The 16,951-nt window shown below is 47.5% G+C and overlaps 1 protein-coding gene across 6 annotated transcripts in view; it reads left to right on the forward strand.

Annotated features, from left to right (window-relative positions):
* ABCG4 (ATP binding cassette subfamily G member 4) overlaps window positions 1-16,951 on the forward strand; it is a 156,135-nt gene that overhangs the window by 112,865 nt on the left and 26,319 nt on the right. For all 6 annotated transcript variants that reach the window (XM_069224830.1, XM_069224828.1, XM_069224832.1 and 3 more), the window contains 2 exons: window positions 3,010-3,155; window positions 4,611-4,734. In XM_069224830.1, coding sequence (XP_069080931.1) covers window positions 3,010-3,155; window positions 4,611-4,734 — 270 coding nt within the window. The remainder of the gene's footprint in view (window positions 1-3,009; window positions 3,156-4,610; window positions 4,735-16,951) is intronic.

A 16,951-nucleotide genomic window follows, 5' to 3' on the forward strand; every position in this document is an offset into this window, starting at 1 on the left:
AGAAATGGCAAGTCACATGATGCGTTTTATCATTGAAATAAAAAATTACCTGAGCTTTAAGGACATCTGAAGAATGAAAGGTTAATTGTGCCGGTCTGTGGTGAGGATCTGGATTGTGTTTAATTCCAATGTTTTTTGGGTTGCATTGGTGTTGTTGAATTACAGCGTGCACTTAGCTGCATTCGTGCTATTGAATTATGATACCTGTTTACTTTGATTGAGGGAGTTAAAGTGTGCTGTATGTTGTGTAACGTGGGTGCTGTTAGGAACTGCTCCTTGTGTAGGATCTGTTGGTGATGGTGAATTAAGATACCAGTGGGTTCCCGTGGATCAAGATCCCTTTCCAGTTCCATTGCTGCAGTTGGTGTATGAACTGTGTTAAGCACCATTGGCATACACCATCATGAGGTCTGTTAGGGTCCATTGTAGCGTTTGTGCTGTTGGATCTTGGTGCTTTAGGTATCATAGAGCCTAGAGCCCCCCGCCTGGACCCCACCCACCTCCAACTGAACCGAATCAATTACAAGATGTCAATCTAAAGGTTGCCGTGGGTACACAGGGCATGTTTATTCCAAACACACTTTACAGACAGAACATTTACAGAAACACACTGAAACTATAGATTTTCACAATGGCAATACAAACTTGGTCAATCTGCAACAAGGCTCACACATCTAAAATGACAACCTGTTGGAAGATGATTGATGTATGCATATATTTTCATCCAGACATTCGTTGGAAATAGCACAGCACTGAGGTCTAGGATTGACTTATTTTCTCTCTTACCACATGGGTGAAACCACCTGTGTCTCTTATGTGGGGTCCTAAATCTTTGTACCACTGGACACCTGTGATGGTCCCACTGCCCCTCCCCACCCCTAGGGCCAGGCTGCCAAAGGGGGGCAGGGGCTATAGCTCCATGCCTACACTTGTAAACTGTGAGCCCATGCCCCCAACCTGACCTGCATGTACTTGCGGAATAGGAGTGCTGGCTGCTACCTCAGTGCGGTCCAAAAACGAATTTCATGGAGAGTAGGTCTGTCCTTGAATTCATTATACTGTTGAATGTGGCTATCTGGCAGCAGGGAGGGTCAGGGCAATGAGGTCATTTAACCTCCCCACTAACAAATAGGGATTCAGAAAAAGACCAACTGCTGCCAAGGAAGAGATACGTCCTTGTATTGAATAAATGCACCCCATTACGATGGGACATGTGTTCGCCTCTCATCAATTTATCAAGAATATTTCACAAATGACTGGGCCCCAGACACTGCTTGACCATTTTGGCATTAAGATGCATAACAGACATGTTAATTTAATGGCCATGGACTTAATTCCTGTGCTCCAGATTGATCTAGGTACCATGTGGGACCACCCTATGCAATCCTCTGGAAATGATCAACCCAACCAGGCAACATCTTTCAATCCTTGTTTTCTCAAACCTTTCGACCCAGTTTTACAAGGTCATTACCCCCCAGCTGCGCAATGGTAATGTCTATGGACTGGAGACCCTCATGGCTCTTTATCCCTTCAACCTTTCGAAGCTAAGACCTGACACTCTGCACCATCTGAAGAAGACATTCTACGGCACTGCTGATTTAAGCTTACAGAGCTATTGCAACCAGTATGCTGCTTGCCAAATGAAGAAATTACTGATTACCCATACAGCCTTAGAAACCAAAGAGAGCAAAGAGAAAAGACAATAACTCACAGTGAAGGCAAAACAACTGCAACAATTCAGTTGCACGTAACACTTGAAACAAGAGGGCGACCAGCACTTGACTTCTTACTGTGTAAGATCTGCTGATACTACTGTGCCTTGCCTCATTATGGTCCCTATGTCGCATTGGCCTCCCGAAAAGGGCGAGCCCAAGATTGTACCTGCCCTAAAGAGTCCCCAAACACCTTGACAATGGGAGTGGAAGTGCACTTCCCTGTTCCCATCCCATGACTCAAAATGGACCAGGAAGCCCTGCCCGTGATGCCCAGAGCTCCCCTCTACCTTAGGCCACAGGTTCACAAACGCAGGGGAAGGGCAAGGTTCCGTAGAGGTCCTCGGCATAATTCTATTCGTTGGCAGTGCTTGTGCTGTTAATCATGATGTGCTTTGGGTACCAGTGGAAGTGGTGGTGGTGGTGGTGGTGGTGCTGGATTACGATGTGTCTTCATTTTTGTTTTTGCAGCATGATAAATTAGAATTTTTATGTGTGTTGGGTACTTTTGTCTGTGCTTGTGGTGTTGAAGTATGTGTGCCCCAAACTACTGGTTGAGCTGGTGCTGTTAGATTATGATGTGGGTAAGGGACCACTGGCAATGTTGGTTGATTATACTATGTGTTGGGTACCTTTGGCAGGGTTTGCAGCATTCATTACAGCGTGTGTTGGATTCCATTCCATTGATGCTGTTGGATTACGTTCTGTGTTGGATTATGATACCTGTTTAGTATCATATGGTTTAATTGAATTAATTTGCCTCTTTAATTAAGGCACGTGTACCACAAGTGATGCTAGACAATGTTGGATTATTCTATTTGCTGCGTAGCATTTGTCACAGTAACGTATATTTTCTGTTGCTTATAGTTGATGTTGTTGGGTATGAAGCAAGTTGAGTCCTATTGGTTTTGTTGAAATACAGTGCTTTTTCGATACCATTGATGCTATGGATGGGAGTGGATGGTTGAGGACAGAATTATGTTGCCTTTTGGGTCACATTGGTTTTGGATCTATGTGTTTTGTTCGGAATGATCAATCACAATGTTTGTTGTGTAGTGCATGCTGCTTGTCTGCAGTGTTTGTACTGTTGGCCTACCACGCTTGTCAGGATCAATCAATTTAATTAGAAGCTATTTATTTGCAGTGGCGCTTGGGTTCCATTGGTTTTGTTAGGATATGTTTCTAAGTACCTTGAGATGTGATGGGTATGGTTTCATCCTTTTTTCCTCTTCTCGCCCCTCACACCCATTTCCTTCCCCGCCACTCATTACCCTTCCTACCTCTCATCGCTCTTCAGGTTAATGAGATCCTCACGGCTCTGGGACTCCTGGAGTGTGAATTTACCCGCACACTCTCACTGTCAGGTGGGCAGCGTAAGCGACTTGCCATCGCACTGGAGCTGGTCAACAACCCGCCCGTCATGTTCTTTGATGAGCCAACCAGGTAAGGGCAGCCACTCTTTCCTCTGCATTTGAAGACCCAGCACCCTTAATCCAGTAACTCCCCACTCCCAGCAGCCTTCCAATCGCTGCTTCATGTCTAGTTACTGCCATTGAGTAACTATCAGAAAAGAGGTGTCAACTCCTTAACTGGAAGAGCAGTGGCCCACTCCCTTCCCTGTGGGCACCAGCCATTCCTGGGCAGTGTTCAACCTTCATAGTGCTTCTTATTTAGATCTCTTGCAGCGTCTGACTCCCAGAACCTTTTGATCTTGTTCCCTTAGAATGACCACCTTATGTTGTTTTTAATCCTGGACATTCGTGCGATTCCTAGTGCATTCTGGGTCCTGAAATCTTGTTTTGCTTGCATACAAATAATTGGACTAACATACCTGAAACAACGATTCATAGGCAAAAAGTGCAGAATTACAATCTAGAGTGAGATGGTCGCCCTATATCTCCTTACAGTGTCTAAAATGCTCCATGTCGCATTCCTTACCCTGGTAGTGCTGAATGCCCCCCCTTTCCTCCTCCCCGTCAGGAGCACAGTGGCCGGCTGTGTCTACTTCTAGGACTGGCAGAGAAGAAGCTGGCAGGAACTTGTTCTGTAACAGCACAGTTATGTTTTTGACTGTTGCCTTTGGCAGTCGGTCTCGTCTGGCATGGAGATGGACCCCTCTGAAAGCCATGGGCACCACTGTCCTTTATGTGGTGGTGTGCATTAAACAAAATTCTATGTACAGACCAGAAATAGCCTTAAATCCATTTGATAACTGAGGCTGCCACGGAAGCCTGAATCCAGAAGGGCTCGGCCCCACGGCAGTTTTCTCCTGGTGCCAGCTTGTCCTTCCTGACAAATTCCCAGGACGCCCCCCCGAGCCGTCTTCTCCCACCTCTCCCTCATCTGCATCTGCTGCTACGTCGGTAATACCCTGTCAGAAAGTCAGCCCTGCGTCGTGAACAGCGTGGGCCTTCAGCTATCCAAAGGGCCAACTGAGGGATTCTTCGAGGACCCTCAACACTGGTCATCGAACAAACCCATTCAAGAGTTTGGAGTTAACATCTTCATTATTGTTCGGGACTCCTTGTGTTAAGCTTTAACTTTTCAGCGCCTGAATGCATTTTGTGAACGACTTTTTATCGCAGGTGATGGAGAAAGTTTTAGAAAAATACCCACCAGAAAAGAGCAGGTTCTCAAATGAATAAACACTATTTTAGCTAGACAAGTCCCAATGTCACTCTCCTCTCTCTAGTGCGTGTGTCCATTCTTTTGGGCGCTGCATAGCTGAATTACGATCTCTGTGCTTTAGGTGAGAAGTCTCCATGTGATCTGAGAAGAAGGGGATGGGGGGGAGCTCTCAAACTAACTATGTACAATAAGCAGTAGTTTCTTCTGCAGCCGACAGCTGACTCTTGCTGACCCCCTCTTCATGTTGTCTCTTATCCCTCTCTACCGCAGTGGCCTGGACAGTGCTTCCTGCTTCCAGGTGGTTTCACTGATGAAGTCTCTGGCCCTCGGAGGGCGTACCATCATTTGCACTATACACCAGCCCAGTGCCAAGCTCTTTGAGATGTTCGATAAGGTGAGTGCCTCCCCCTTTCTAGGCAGGTGTCTCTCAAGGGTCAGTAACTCATCTTGTAACTCAAATGGGTTGGGGAAGTTGAAGGAAACGGGAGGTGGAGGTCTCCGCTGGCACTCACCTGTGACTGGATCCCCAATTTCAGTAAAAAAACAACTTTCAGGTGCAATCTCGACATCCCTCCCAATAACATTCTTCTTAATAGTGTTTGTTGTTTGCATCCTGCTGTTGCCATCCTACAAAATTGCCACCATAACAGCACATACTTGAATTTTCCAATCAAATCGTATTCCAGGTTTAGATTTATCAAACCAGCTAACGATCTGGTGAGTAGACACTGTCCCACACCTGTTATTTACAACATGGGCCAAAGTACAACCACACGCTCTTTGACTCACGAAGGCCTCCTCCCGGGTATAAAGTACTATTTAAATTCGAAAAGATAACACTACCAGAGAATTGGAGAGATGCACCCCACATTCTAATGGTAGCACTTACTCCTCTGCAACCAGTTTTAGGCGTGGCACGACATATCTTTTCCTTTTTTAGGTCTTGCCTGAGACAGCACAAGCGCTGTCGCTTGCGAGACATTTTGTTACTTTACAGTGAGCTTAGAGCCCACCCATTGCTTAACATTAATTGGTTTTATAGTCACTCTCATTTGCATGCTCCTCTTTGGTCAGCTTGTGCCGGCTTCACTTCCTCTTTGTTTGTTTGACTCTCCAATGGAGCATGGTCCAACTACTTGTGTCCTTCCACTGCTTGCCGTGCCTTGCCTTGTGGGAGCTACTTTTTTTGTTGTTAAAACATTCCCTGTGAGTGCATGTGATTGTGTCATGTCTACCTCATGTCCCCACCCCTCCTTTTTGCTCTCCCTCACCCATATGCTTTTATTCCCTCCAATTGTGCACGTACCTCTCTCACCTCTATGCTTCTTTCTTTCGTTATTTGCCCTGACCCACCCTCCTGTTCAGTGCTTAATTTGGAGAAAAAAAAATAAGTGTCAGGGCCCTTTTTAGGAGCCTACTGCAGCTTGCATCCCCCATTGCCCCCGCCAGCATTGCCAGTGACTGTACCAAAACAACTTCTAACCATCACACTCTTACAAGTGAAACAATTCAAACTATTCCACGTCCCTAAAACTATGAGAATGACTTGAGTTGCCGGTATTAGCAATTTCCAACTTGTTGTGGTCATCTCTAAAATAGACAGACAGTGCCACCATGTGGCAGACTGTCATAACCGCCACCGTTGACATGCTCCAGTGCTCAAATTAAGCACTGCTCCCTCTCCGCTCCATGTTGTTGTTTGCCTTCTCACCCTCATCTCACAGCATCTTGTTGTTTTCCCCCACCCTCCTTGCTGCTCTGTATGCCCTCTCGCTCCATGTTGTTGCTTGCCCCACCCTACCTCCTGTCCTGCCCAGTGTTTTGTTTTGCCCCCATCCACCCTCCCATCCTACTCTGTGTTGTTGCTTGCCCCCACCATCTAACCCCGCTCTGCTCAATGTTCTTGCTTGCCCCCACCCACCCTCTTGTCTGCTTCGATCTCCTCCACTCAGCGTTGTTGTTTGTCCCACCCTCCTGCCCCTTCGTGCTCCATATTGTTGCTTGGCCAGGCCCTCACATCACACTCTGTATTGTTGTTTGCCCCCACCCACCCTCTCATCCCTTTCCGTGTTGTTGCTTGCCCTCACCCACTCTTCCATCACACTCTGTAACTTCACTGTAAATACTTGAGACAATGTAATTATATTTCATGCAAAATGAACCATCTTTAAAAATCATGCTGCTGTAATTTATTAAATGCATCAATATATGTTGGATCAGATTATAGTGTTCCTTTCCCAAAACTGTCCAATTGGCAAATCCTTTAGCACCCTCTGTAAGTCCCTAGAAAATGGTACTCCTGGTACTTAGGGCTTGAAGTACTAAAGAGAGTCCCTAAGGGCTGCAGCACAAAATGAACTGTGCCACCCTATGGGACCCCTCACCAAGCACACAACATGCTACCATTGCAGGCTGCATTTCTTGGTGCAGACAAAAGTGAAAACATGACATGGCACACAGTTTGTGTGCCATGTCCCCTAACACTACATGCAATATGTGTAAGTCACCCTTACAACAGGCCTTACAGCCCTAAGGCAGGGTGTATTATATTACATGTGAGAGCATATCTGTAAGAGCAGATATGCCCCTGCTATGTCTTTGTCAATTCTCAGACATAGTCAGTGACCTGGGCAGACATTTTAAATGCATATGCTGGACACCTGTCAATACGAGTTCCCCAGCTACATGATTGCTTCACTGAAGATAGGGATGTTTAGTATCTGTGAACCCACACTGATGCCATTGTTGGATTTACCAATACATGCACCCAGAGAGCACTTTAGAGCTGCCCCCTGAAACCACACCAGCCTCTTGTGTGCTCACTGACCAATTTCTGCCAGCCTGTCACCCGAAATACTGTTCTGGACCCCTAGGGTGAGACCCAATTTGACACCTAGACTGGTGGGAAAATTAGCTAGTCAGGCAGGAGTGCCACCCCTAAGCTAGTACCTTCCTAAGGTGGGCCACTGTGAGGTGGACACGGCTATTCAGAAGTAGCCATCTGTGTGATGCCATACATAGGAATTCTGGGACAGGGCTATGCCCACCTCCCACAGGAAGTAGTCTTATGGGGGTGTAGTGACCCAAGGATCAGTAGCCCATTGGCTACTACCTGACACACCCTTAGCTCCCCAGAAGTTAGTATTTAGGGATGCTCCTGGCACCAGAGAAGCAGATCCCTGCTGACCTGAAGAAGAAGGGCACACTAGAGACGCAAAAGGCAAGACCTGAAGATCCATGACGGACTCGATGCCAACCCTGCCAGCCTGCATGTAGACTTCGACTATTGCGAGAAAGATACCTTGTCCCTCAGCTGCTGAAGCTTCCAAATGTCAGTGAAGACCGCCAGCCTTCACCCCAGCACAAGGAGCTCCTGTGGAGTAGTGGAGCTGTTCACCTGCATCCTTGCAGGCACACAAGAACTGCTGAAGAGGATTTGGGACAGCCAAAACCGCTGCCACACAGCACCACTGCACCTGAGCCTCCCAGCCTGTGTTGAGGTGGGCCAATGGTGCCAACTTGGTCCCTAGCCTCTCCAACAGCAAAGTCTATTGTGGGTTTTCCCACAGCGACCTTCACACCGATGCCTGCAGACCCTTTGTGCAGGGATTGCATAGTAAGCCCTGTCCACTCACTGGGGAACACCTGGACCCTTTAAATGGTACTCACATCCCACATAAAGAGACAGCTACCTAAAGTCACAGTTAAAAATGCACCTTGTACAATGAGCTATAAAACTAACACACACTCAAGTTTGAAAAAACGCACACACATTCTATTACACTACACTCAATTATAATAACTGCACACATCACACATTAAAGGTGGAACTTATTTGCTTTGCCAGTGCTTTTTGTAAGTCCGGTGCTATCAGAAGAACATGTTATGCGTACTATGGCATATGACAGGAAGTCCTCAGCATTTTGTCTTTGAACAGTACATGACGTACCCCTTGTTCTAGGTTTATATTAAGCATGATACAAAAAAAGATGTAGCCTGCATGTCAGCATACCTTAAGATAATAAAAATAATGCATTGTCTAAAACGTGTCTGGCTAAACTTAGCACATGGAATAAAAAGCACTTATGCCTGTGTGAAAACCTAATCTAGGTTCACAACATAGGTGGCACATTGTTCACAGATCGCTTACCAAAAATGAGTGCATGATGCAATGAACTCAGTCTTGTGGGGTCTCTCCATCTCCTGTTCCTGATTCTGAGGGCTGTACAGGTTTCAGCGCAAAGCTAAAGCTTTTAATGGGGAAAAGCATTGGGTATGTGCTAATGTTGAGATTTACACATATACCTTTCTATTATTCGACCATAGCCCATGAATCAAGCCCTTTTACATGTTTATAGCAATTTCTAAATGATAATTCTAAGATAAGGATCATCTGCAGAGAGACCCCCCCAACTGTTTTTAGGGTTGAGCCTGTGAGAGCATATGCTAGCGCACGCATCTCGCTTCCAAGACTCTGTTGTTAACAATAAGGGCTTGAAGCCCACCTAACTGATTCATTTTAATCAGTGCCCGTCCACTGATCCTGACATGATTGAAGTACTGTTTTGTTCTTTTTTTCGTGCCATGCAATTAGAAGGTGTGTGCCTGGCAAAAATGTGCCCAGCAGGGCAAACAAAATTGCAAAGATGTATTTTTTATAGTTAACTTTCTTATATTTTGCCAAGTATTCTTTCCTCACGCTGCACTCATGTTTTTCTTATGTTTTTGCTTGTGGGCACTGTTCTCAAAATATGAGTATTATCTTGTTCTTATGTGTAATTTCTGAAGTTATGATTTAACACATAGTACACCCCAATCCACCCCACTCCAATACGCCCAACTCAATCCAGTCCTCTACAGACCAAGCCAGTCCACCCCATGCCAATCCAAACCACTCACCCCAATCCAATCCTACCAACCCACCCCACTCAAATCTGCCCAACTCCGGTGTGCCCCGCTCCAATTTGCCCCACTCCAAATCAATCTGCTCACTCCAATCAAAAACAATCGCCCTCTCTCCAATCCATCCCTCTCCAATCTTCCTCACTCCAGTCCAAAACATCTGCCCCACTCCAGTCCAAAACAATCTGCTCCACTCCAATCTTCTCCAATTCAAAACAATCTACCCCACTCCAACCTGCCCTACTCCAGTCCAAAACAATTTGCCTCACTCCAATCCAAAACAATTTGCCCCACTCCAGTCTGTCCCACTCCAATCTACCCTATTCCAATCCGGTCCATTGCACCCCAATCCACTACTCCATCCCAATTCACCCCACCCCAGTACAACCCACTGCACTCGAATCCAAGCCACCCCACAGCAATCTGATCAGCCCAGCCTATATACTTCACCCAAGTCCCATCCCCTGACCCCAATCCAATCCACTTTCTCCCCATCCACCCCACCCCACTCCAGTCCACCCCACTCCAATCCAAAGCATTCTGCCCCTCTCCAATCTGCCCCACACCAATCTGCCCGTCCTACTACAATCCAAAACAATCTGCCCCACTCCAATGCAAAACAATCTGCCCCACTCCAATTTGCCCCACACCAATCTAGAACAATGTGCCCACTCCAGTTTGCCCCACACTAATCCAAAACATTCTGTCCCATTCCAGTCCAAAACAATCTACCTCACTCCAATCCAAAACAATCTACCCTACTCCAACCTAAACCAATCTGCCCCACTCTAATCCTGCCTCCAATCTGCCCCACTCCAATCTACCCCACTCCAGTTGAAAACAATCTGCCCTACTCCAATCCGCCACTCTCTAATCCACCCCACTCCAATCTACCCCACGCCAATCCAAAACAATCTGCCTACTCCAATCTGCCCCACTCCAAACCAATCTGCCCCACTCCTGTCCATCCCACTGCATTCTGCCCCACACCAATCCAAAACAATCTGCCCTACTCCAATGCAAAACAATCCGTCCCACTCAATGCAAAACAATCCGCCCACTCCAATCCAAAACAATCTGCCCGCTCCAATCTGCCCCACACCAATCTACCCAATGCCAGTTTGCTCCACACCAATCCAAAACAATTTGCCCCACTCCAATCTGTCCCACTCCGATCCACCCTACTCCGATCCGGTCCATCTCACCCCAGTCCACTATTCCATCCCAATTCACCCCACTCCAGTCCACCACAATCCAATGCACTCAAATCCAAACCACACCACAGCAATCCATTCAACCCAGTCCAATATACTTCACTCTAGTCCAGTCCACCTCACCTCACCTCACCCCAATCCAGTCCATTTCACTCCCTCCCACATCCACTCCACTCCAATTCATTACAATCCACCCTACTCCAATACAAAACATTCTGGCCCTCTCCATTCTGCCTCACACCAATCTGCCCTACACCAGTCTGCCTCACTTCAATCCAAAACAATCTGCCCCACTCCAGTTTGCTGACTCACTCCAAGCCAAAACAATCTGCCCCACTCCAGTGCAAACCAATCCGCCCCCACTCCAACCTGCCCCACTCCAATTGGCCCACTACAATTTGCTGCACACCAATCCAAAACAATCTGCACCACTCCAGTCCAAAACAATCTGCACCACTCCAGTCCAAAACAACGTGTCCTGCTCCAATCCAAAAGAATCTACTCTACTCCAATCCAAAACAATCTGCCCCACTCTAATCCACCATCCAATTGGCCCCACTCCAATCCACCCCACTCCAATTCAAAACAATCTGCCCCACTCTAGTCCGCCCCACTCCAATACACCCCTCTCCAATCTGTCCCACTCCACTCCAAAACAATCTGCCCCACTCCAGACCATCCAACTGAATTCTGCCCTACTCCAGTCCAAAACAATCTGCCACACTTCATTCTTCCAAACTCCAGTCGCACACCCCAATCCAGATCAATCTACCCCACTCCAATCCACCCCTCTCCAAACCAGAACAATCTGCCCACTCCAGTCTGCTCCACTCCAATCCAAAAGAATCACCCCAACTCCAATCCATCCCACTCCAATTTTCCCTACTCTAATCCAAAAGAATCTGCCTCACTTCAATCTTCCCGACTACAATCCAAAACAACATACCCCACTCCAATGTGCCACACTCCAATGTTCCCCACTGCAGTCCAAAACAATCGGCCCAATTCCAATCTTCCACACTCCAATCCAAAACAATCTGCCTCACTCCATTCCAGAACAACCTGCCCCACTCCAATCCAGTTCATCTCGCCCAATCCACCCACTCCATCCCAATTCACCCCAACACAATCCACCCCACTCCAATCCAGTCCATCCCACACTAATCCAATCTACCTCACTCTAATCCACCTCACCCTAATCCGATCCACCTACTCCCTCCGCAATCCACCCCCCACCAATCCAGTACACCACAATCCACCCCACTCTAATCCAAAGCAATCCGGCTCATTCCAATTGGTCCCACTCCAATCTGCCTCACACCAATCTGCCCAACACCAATTTGCCCCACACCAATCCAAAACAATCTGCCCTACTCCAATGCAAAACAATCCGTCCCACTCAATGCAAAACAATCCGCCCACTCCAATCCAAAACAATCTGCCCCACTCCAATCTGCTCCAATCCAATCCAAAACAATATGCCCCACTCAAATTCACCCCACTCTAATCCAAACCACTTTACCTCAATCCAGTCCACCCCACTCCAATCCAATCCACCCCACTCCAACCAATCCACCTCACACCACTCCAATCCACCCCAATCTTGCCAAATCTAATCCACCTGCTCCAATCCACTCCATCAGACTACAATCCACCTCCCAATTCAAGCTATCTCAGTACAATCCACTCTACTCCAGTGCAAAGTAGGAGGCTGGACTGGCTTGTAGTGAGTACCAAGGGGTACTTGCACCTTGCACCAGGCCTAGTTATCCCTTATTAGTGTATAGGGTGTCTAACAGCTTAGGCTGATAGATAATGGTAGCTTAGCAGAGCAGCTTAGGCTGAACTAGGAGACGTGTGAAGCTACTACAGTACCACAAGTGTCACTTGCACAATATCATAAGAAAACACAATACACAGTTATACTAAAAATAAAGGTACTTTATTTTTATGACAATATGCCAAAGTATCTTAGATTGTACCCTCAGTGAGAGGATAGGAAATATACACAAGATATATATACACAATAGTAAAAATATGCAGTATAGTCTTAGAAAACAGTGCAAACAATGTATAGTTACAATAGGATGCAATGGGGACACATAGGGATAGGGGCAACACAAACCATATACTCCAAAAGTGGAATGCGAACCACGAATGGACCCCAAACCTATGTGACCTTGTAGAGGGTCGCTGGGACTATTAGAAAATAGTGAGAGTTAGAAAATTAGCCCTCCCCAAGACCCTGAAAAGTGAGTGCAAAGTGCAATAAAGTTCCCCTAAGGACAAAGAAGTCGTGTTAGAGGAATAATGCAGGAAAGACACAAACCAACAATGCAACAACTGTGGATTTCCAATCTAGGGTACCTGTGGAACAAGGGGACCAAGTCCAAAAGTCACAAGCAAGTCGGAGATGGGCATATGCCCAGGAAATGCCAGCTGCGGGTGCAAAGAAGCTTCGACTGGACAGAAGAAGCTGCGGTTTCTGCAGGAACGAAAAGGGCTAGAGACTTCCCCTTTGGTGGACGGATCCCTCTCGTCGTGCAGAAGTGTTTTCCCGCCGAAAGAACGCCAACAAGCCTTGCTAGCTTCAAATCGTGCGGTTAGCGGTTTTGGACGCTGCTGTGGCCCTGGAGGGACCAGGAGGTCGCAAATTGGACCAGGAGAGAGAGGGGACGTCGAGCCCTCTCAGCAGCAGGTAGCACCCGGAGAAGTGCCAGAAACAGGCACTACGAGGATGCGTGAAACAGTGCTCACCCGAAGTTACACAAAGGAGTCCCACGTCGCCGGAGACCAACTTAGAAAGTCGTGCAATGCAGTTTAGAGTGCCGTGGACCCAGGCTTGGCTGTGCACGAAGGATTTCTGCCGGAAGTGCACAGGGGCCGGAGTAGCTGCAAAAGTCGCGGTTCCCAGCAATGCAGCCCAGCGAGGTGAGGCAAGGACTTACCTCCACCAAACTTGGACTGAAGAGTCACTGGACTGTGGGGGCCACTTGGACAGAGTTGTTGGATTCGTGGGACCTCGCTCGTCGTGCTGAGAGGAGACCCAAGGGACCGGTAATGCAGCTTTTTGGTGCCTGCGGTTGCAGGGGGAAGATTCCGTCGACCCACGGGAGATTTCTTCGGAGCTTCTGGTGCAGAGAGGAGGCAGACTACCCCCACAGCATGCACAGACAGGAAAACAGTCGAGAAGGCGGCAGGATCAGCGTTACAGAGTTGCAGTAGTCGTCTTAGCTACTTTGTTGCAGGTTTGCAGGCTTCCAGCACGGTCAGCAGTCGATTCCTTATCAGAAGGTGAAGAGAGAGATGCAGAGGAACTCGGCTGAGCTCTTGCATTCGTTATCTAAAGTTTCCCCAGAGACAGAGACCCTAAATAGCCAGAAAAGAGGGTTTGGCTACTTAGGTGAGAGGATAGGCTAGCAACACCTGAAGGAGCCTATCACAAGGAGTCTCTGACGTCACCTGGTGGCACTGGCCACTCAGAGCAGTCCAGTGTGCCAGCAGCACCTCTGTTTCCAAGATGGCAGAGGTCTGGAGCACACTGGAGGAGCTCTGGACACCTCCCAGGGGAGGTGCAGGTCAGGGGAGTGGTCACTCCCCTTTCCTTTGTCCAGTTTCGCGCCAGAGCAGGGCTGGGGGATCCCTGAACTGGTGTAGACTGGCTTATGCGGAGATGGGCACATCTGTGCCCAAGAAAGCATTTCCAGAGGCTGGGGGAGGCTACCCCTCCCCTGCCTTCACACCATTTTCCAAAGGGAGAGGGTGTAACACCCTCTCTCAGAGGAAGTCTTTTGTTCTGCCATCCTGGGACAAGCCTGGCTTGACCCCAGGAGGGCAGAAACCTGTCTGAGGGGTTGGCAGCAGCAGCAGTTGCAGTGAAACCCCAGGAAAGGCAGTTTGGCAGTGCCAGGGTCTGTGCTACAGACCACTGGGATCATCGAATTGTGCCAACAATGCCAGGATGGCATAGAGGGGGCAATTCCATGATCTTAGACATGTTACATGGCCATATTCGGAGTTACCATTGTGGAGCTACATATAGGTATTGACCTATATGTAGTGCACGCGTGTAATGGTGTCCCCGCACTCACAAAGTTCAGGGAATTGGCTCTGAACAATGTGGGGGCACCTTGGCTAGTGCCAGGGTGCCCTCACACTAAGTAACTTTGCCCCTAACCTTTACCAGGTAAAGGTTAGACATATAGGTGACTTATAAGTTACTTAAGTGCAGTGTAAAATGGCTGTGAAATAACGTGGACGTTATTTCACTCAGGCTGCAGTGGCAGGCCTGTGTAAGAATTGTCAGAGCTCCCTATGGGTGGCAAAAGAAATGCTGCAGCCCATAGGGATCTCCTGGAACCCCAATACCCTGGGTACCTCAGTACCATATACTAGGGAATTATAAGGGTGTTCCAGTAAGCCAATGTAAATTGGTAAAATGGTCACTAGCCTGTCAGTGACAATTTGGAAAGAAATGAGAGAGCATAACCACTGAGGTTCTGATTAGCAGAGCCTCAGTGAGACAGTTAGTCACTACACAGGTAACACATTCAGGCACACTTATGAGCACTGGGGCCCTGGTGAACAGGGTCCCAGTGACACATACAACTAAAACAACATATATACAGTGAAAAATGGGGGTAACATGCCAGGCAAGATGGTACTTTCCTACACAACCCCCCCCCCCCCAAACGAAGGACAATAAGACTAGCCATGACCTGATGAGTCTTCATTGTCTAAGTGGAAATATCTGGAGAGTCCATCTGCATTGGAGTGGCTACTCCCAGGTCTATGTTCCACTGTATAGTCCATTCCCTGTAGGGATATGGACCACCTCAACAATTTAGGATTTTCACCTTTCATTTGTTTTAGCCAAAGTAGAGGTTTGTGGTCTGTCTGAACAATGAAGTGAGTGCCAAACAAGTATGGCCTCAACTTCTTCAGAGCCCAGACCACAGCAAAGGCCTCCCTCTCAATGGCAGACCAACGCTTTTCTCTAGGGGTCAACCTCCTACTAATAAAAGCAACAGGTTGATCCTGGCCCTCAGAATTAAGTTGTGATAGGACTGCCCCTACTCCTAATTCAGATGCATCAGTTTGGACATAGAATTTTTTAGAGTAACAAGGGCTTTTCAGGACAGGTGCAGAGCACATGGCCTGCTTCAGCTCCTCAAAAGCTTTCTGACAGTTTGCTGTCCATAATACCTTTTTAGGCATCTTTTTGGAAGTGAGGTCATTAAGAGGGGCTGCAATGGAGCCATAGTTCTTAATGAACCTCCTGTAATACCCAGTGAGGCCTCGGAAGGCTCTCACCTGAGTCTGAGTGGTAGGGGGAATCCAATCAATAATTGTTTGGATTTTCCCCTGTAGTGGTGCAATCTGTTCCCCACCAACAAGGTGTCCCAGATAAACCACCTTACCCTGCCCTATCTGGCACTTTGAAGCCTTGATAGTGAGGCCTGCCTTTTGCAGGGCCTCCAAAACTTTCCATAGGTGGACCAGGTGATCATCCCAGCTGGAGCTAAAGACAGCTATATCGTCCAAATATGCTGCACTGAAAGCTTCCAGCCCTTGCAGGACTGTGTTCACCAACCTTTGAAAAGTGGCAGGTGCATTTTTCAAACCAAAAGGCATTACAGTAAACTGGTAATGGCCTCCAATGGTAGAAAATGCAGTCTTAGGTTTAGCATCTTCTGACAATTTGATCTGCCAATACCCTGCAGTCAAATCAAAAGTGCTTAGATACTTGGCAGATGCCAGTGTATCTATGAGCTCATCTGCCCTGGGTATAGGGTGAGCATCAGTTTTGGTTACCAAGTTGAGACCTCTATAATCTACACAAAACCGCATTTCCTTCTTTCCATCTTTGGAATTGGGTTTTGGTACCAGTACCACAGGAGAAGCCCATGGACTGTCAGAGTGCTCAACCACTCCTAGTTCTAACATTTTCTGGACCTCTTGCTTTATGCAGTCCCTGACATGGTCAGGCTGCCTATAGATCTTACTTTTGACAGGTAAACTGTCTCCAGTATCTATAGTGTGCTCACACCAAGAAGTGGTACCTGGCACAGTAGAGAAGAGTTCAGAGAATTGATCTAGGAGGTTTATGCAATTGTCTTTCTGCTCAGCAGTAAGACAATCAGCCAAAACTACACCTTCCACAAGAGCATCTTGTTCTGTGGAAGAGAAGAGATCAGGTAGAGGATCACTGTCTTCTTCCTGTCCCTCATCTGTTGCCATGAGCAGGGTGAGATCAGCCCTGTCATAGTAGGGTTTCAGGCGGTTTACATGGAGTACCCTAAGGGGACTGCTTGCAGTGCCTAAGTCAACTAAATAGGTGACTTCACCCTTTTTCTCAACAATTGTGTGGGGCCCACTCCATTTATCTTGGAGTGCTCTTGGGGCCACAGGCTCCAAGACCCATACTTTCTGCCCTGGTTGGTACTGAACCAAAACAGCCTTCTGATCATGCCATTGCTTCTGGAGCTCTTGGCT

Source organism: Pleurodeles waltl, chromosome 3_1 (genome assembly GCF_031143425.1).
Source record: "Pleurodeles waltl isolate 20211129_DDA chromosome 3_1, aPleWal1.hap1.20221129, whole genome shotgun sequence".
Classification (NCBI taxonomy): Eukaryota; Metazoa; Chordata; class Amphibia; order Caudata; family Salamandridae; genus Pleurodeles; species Pleurodeles waltl.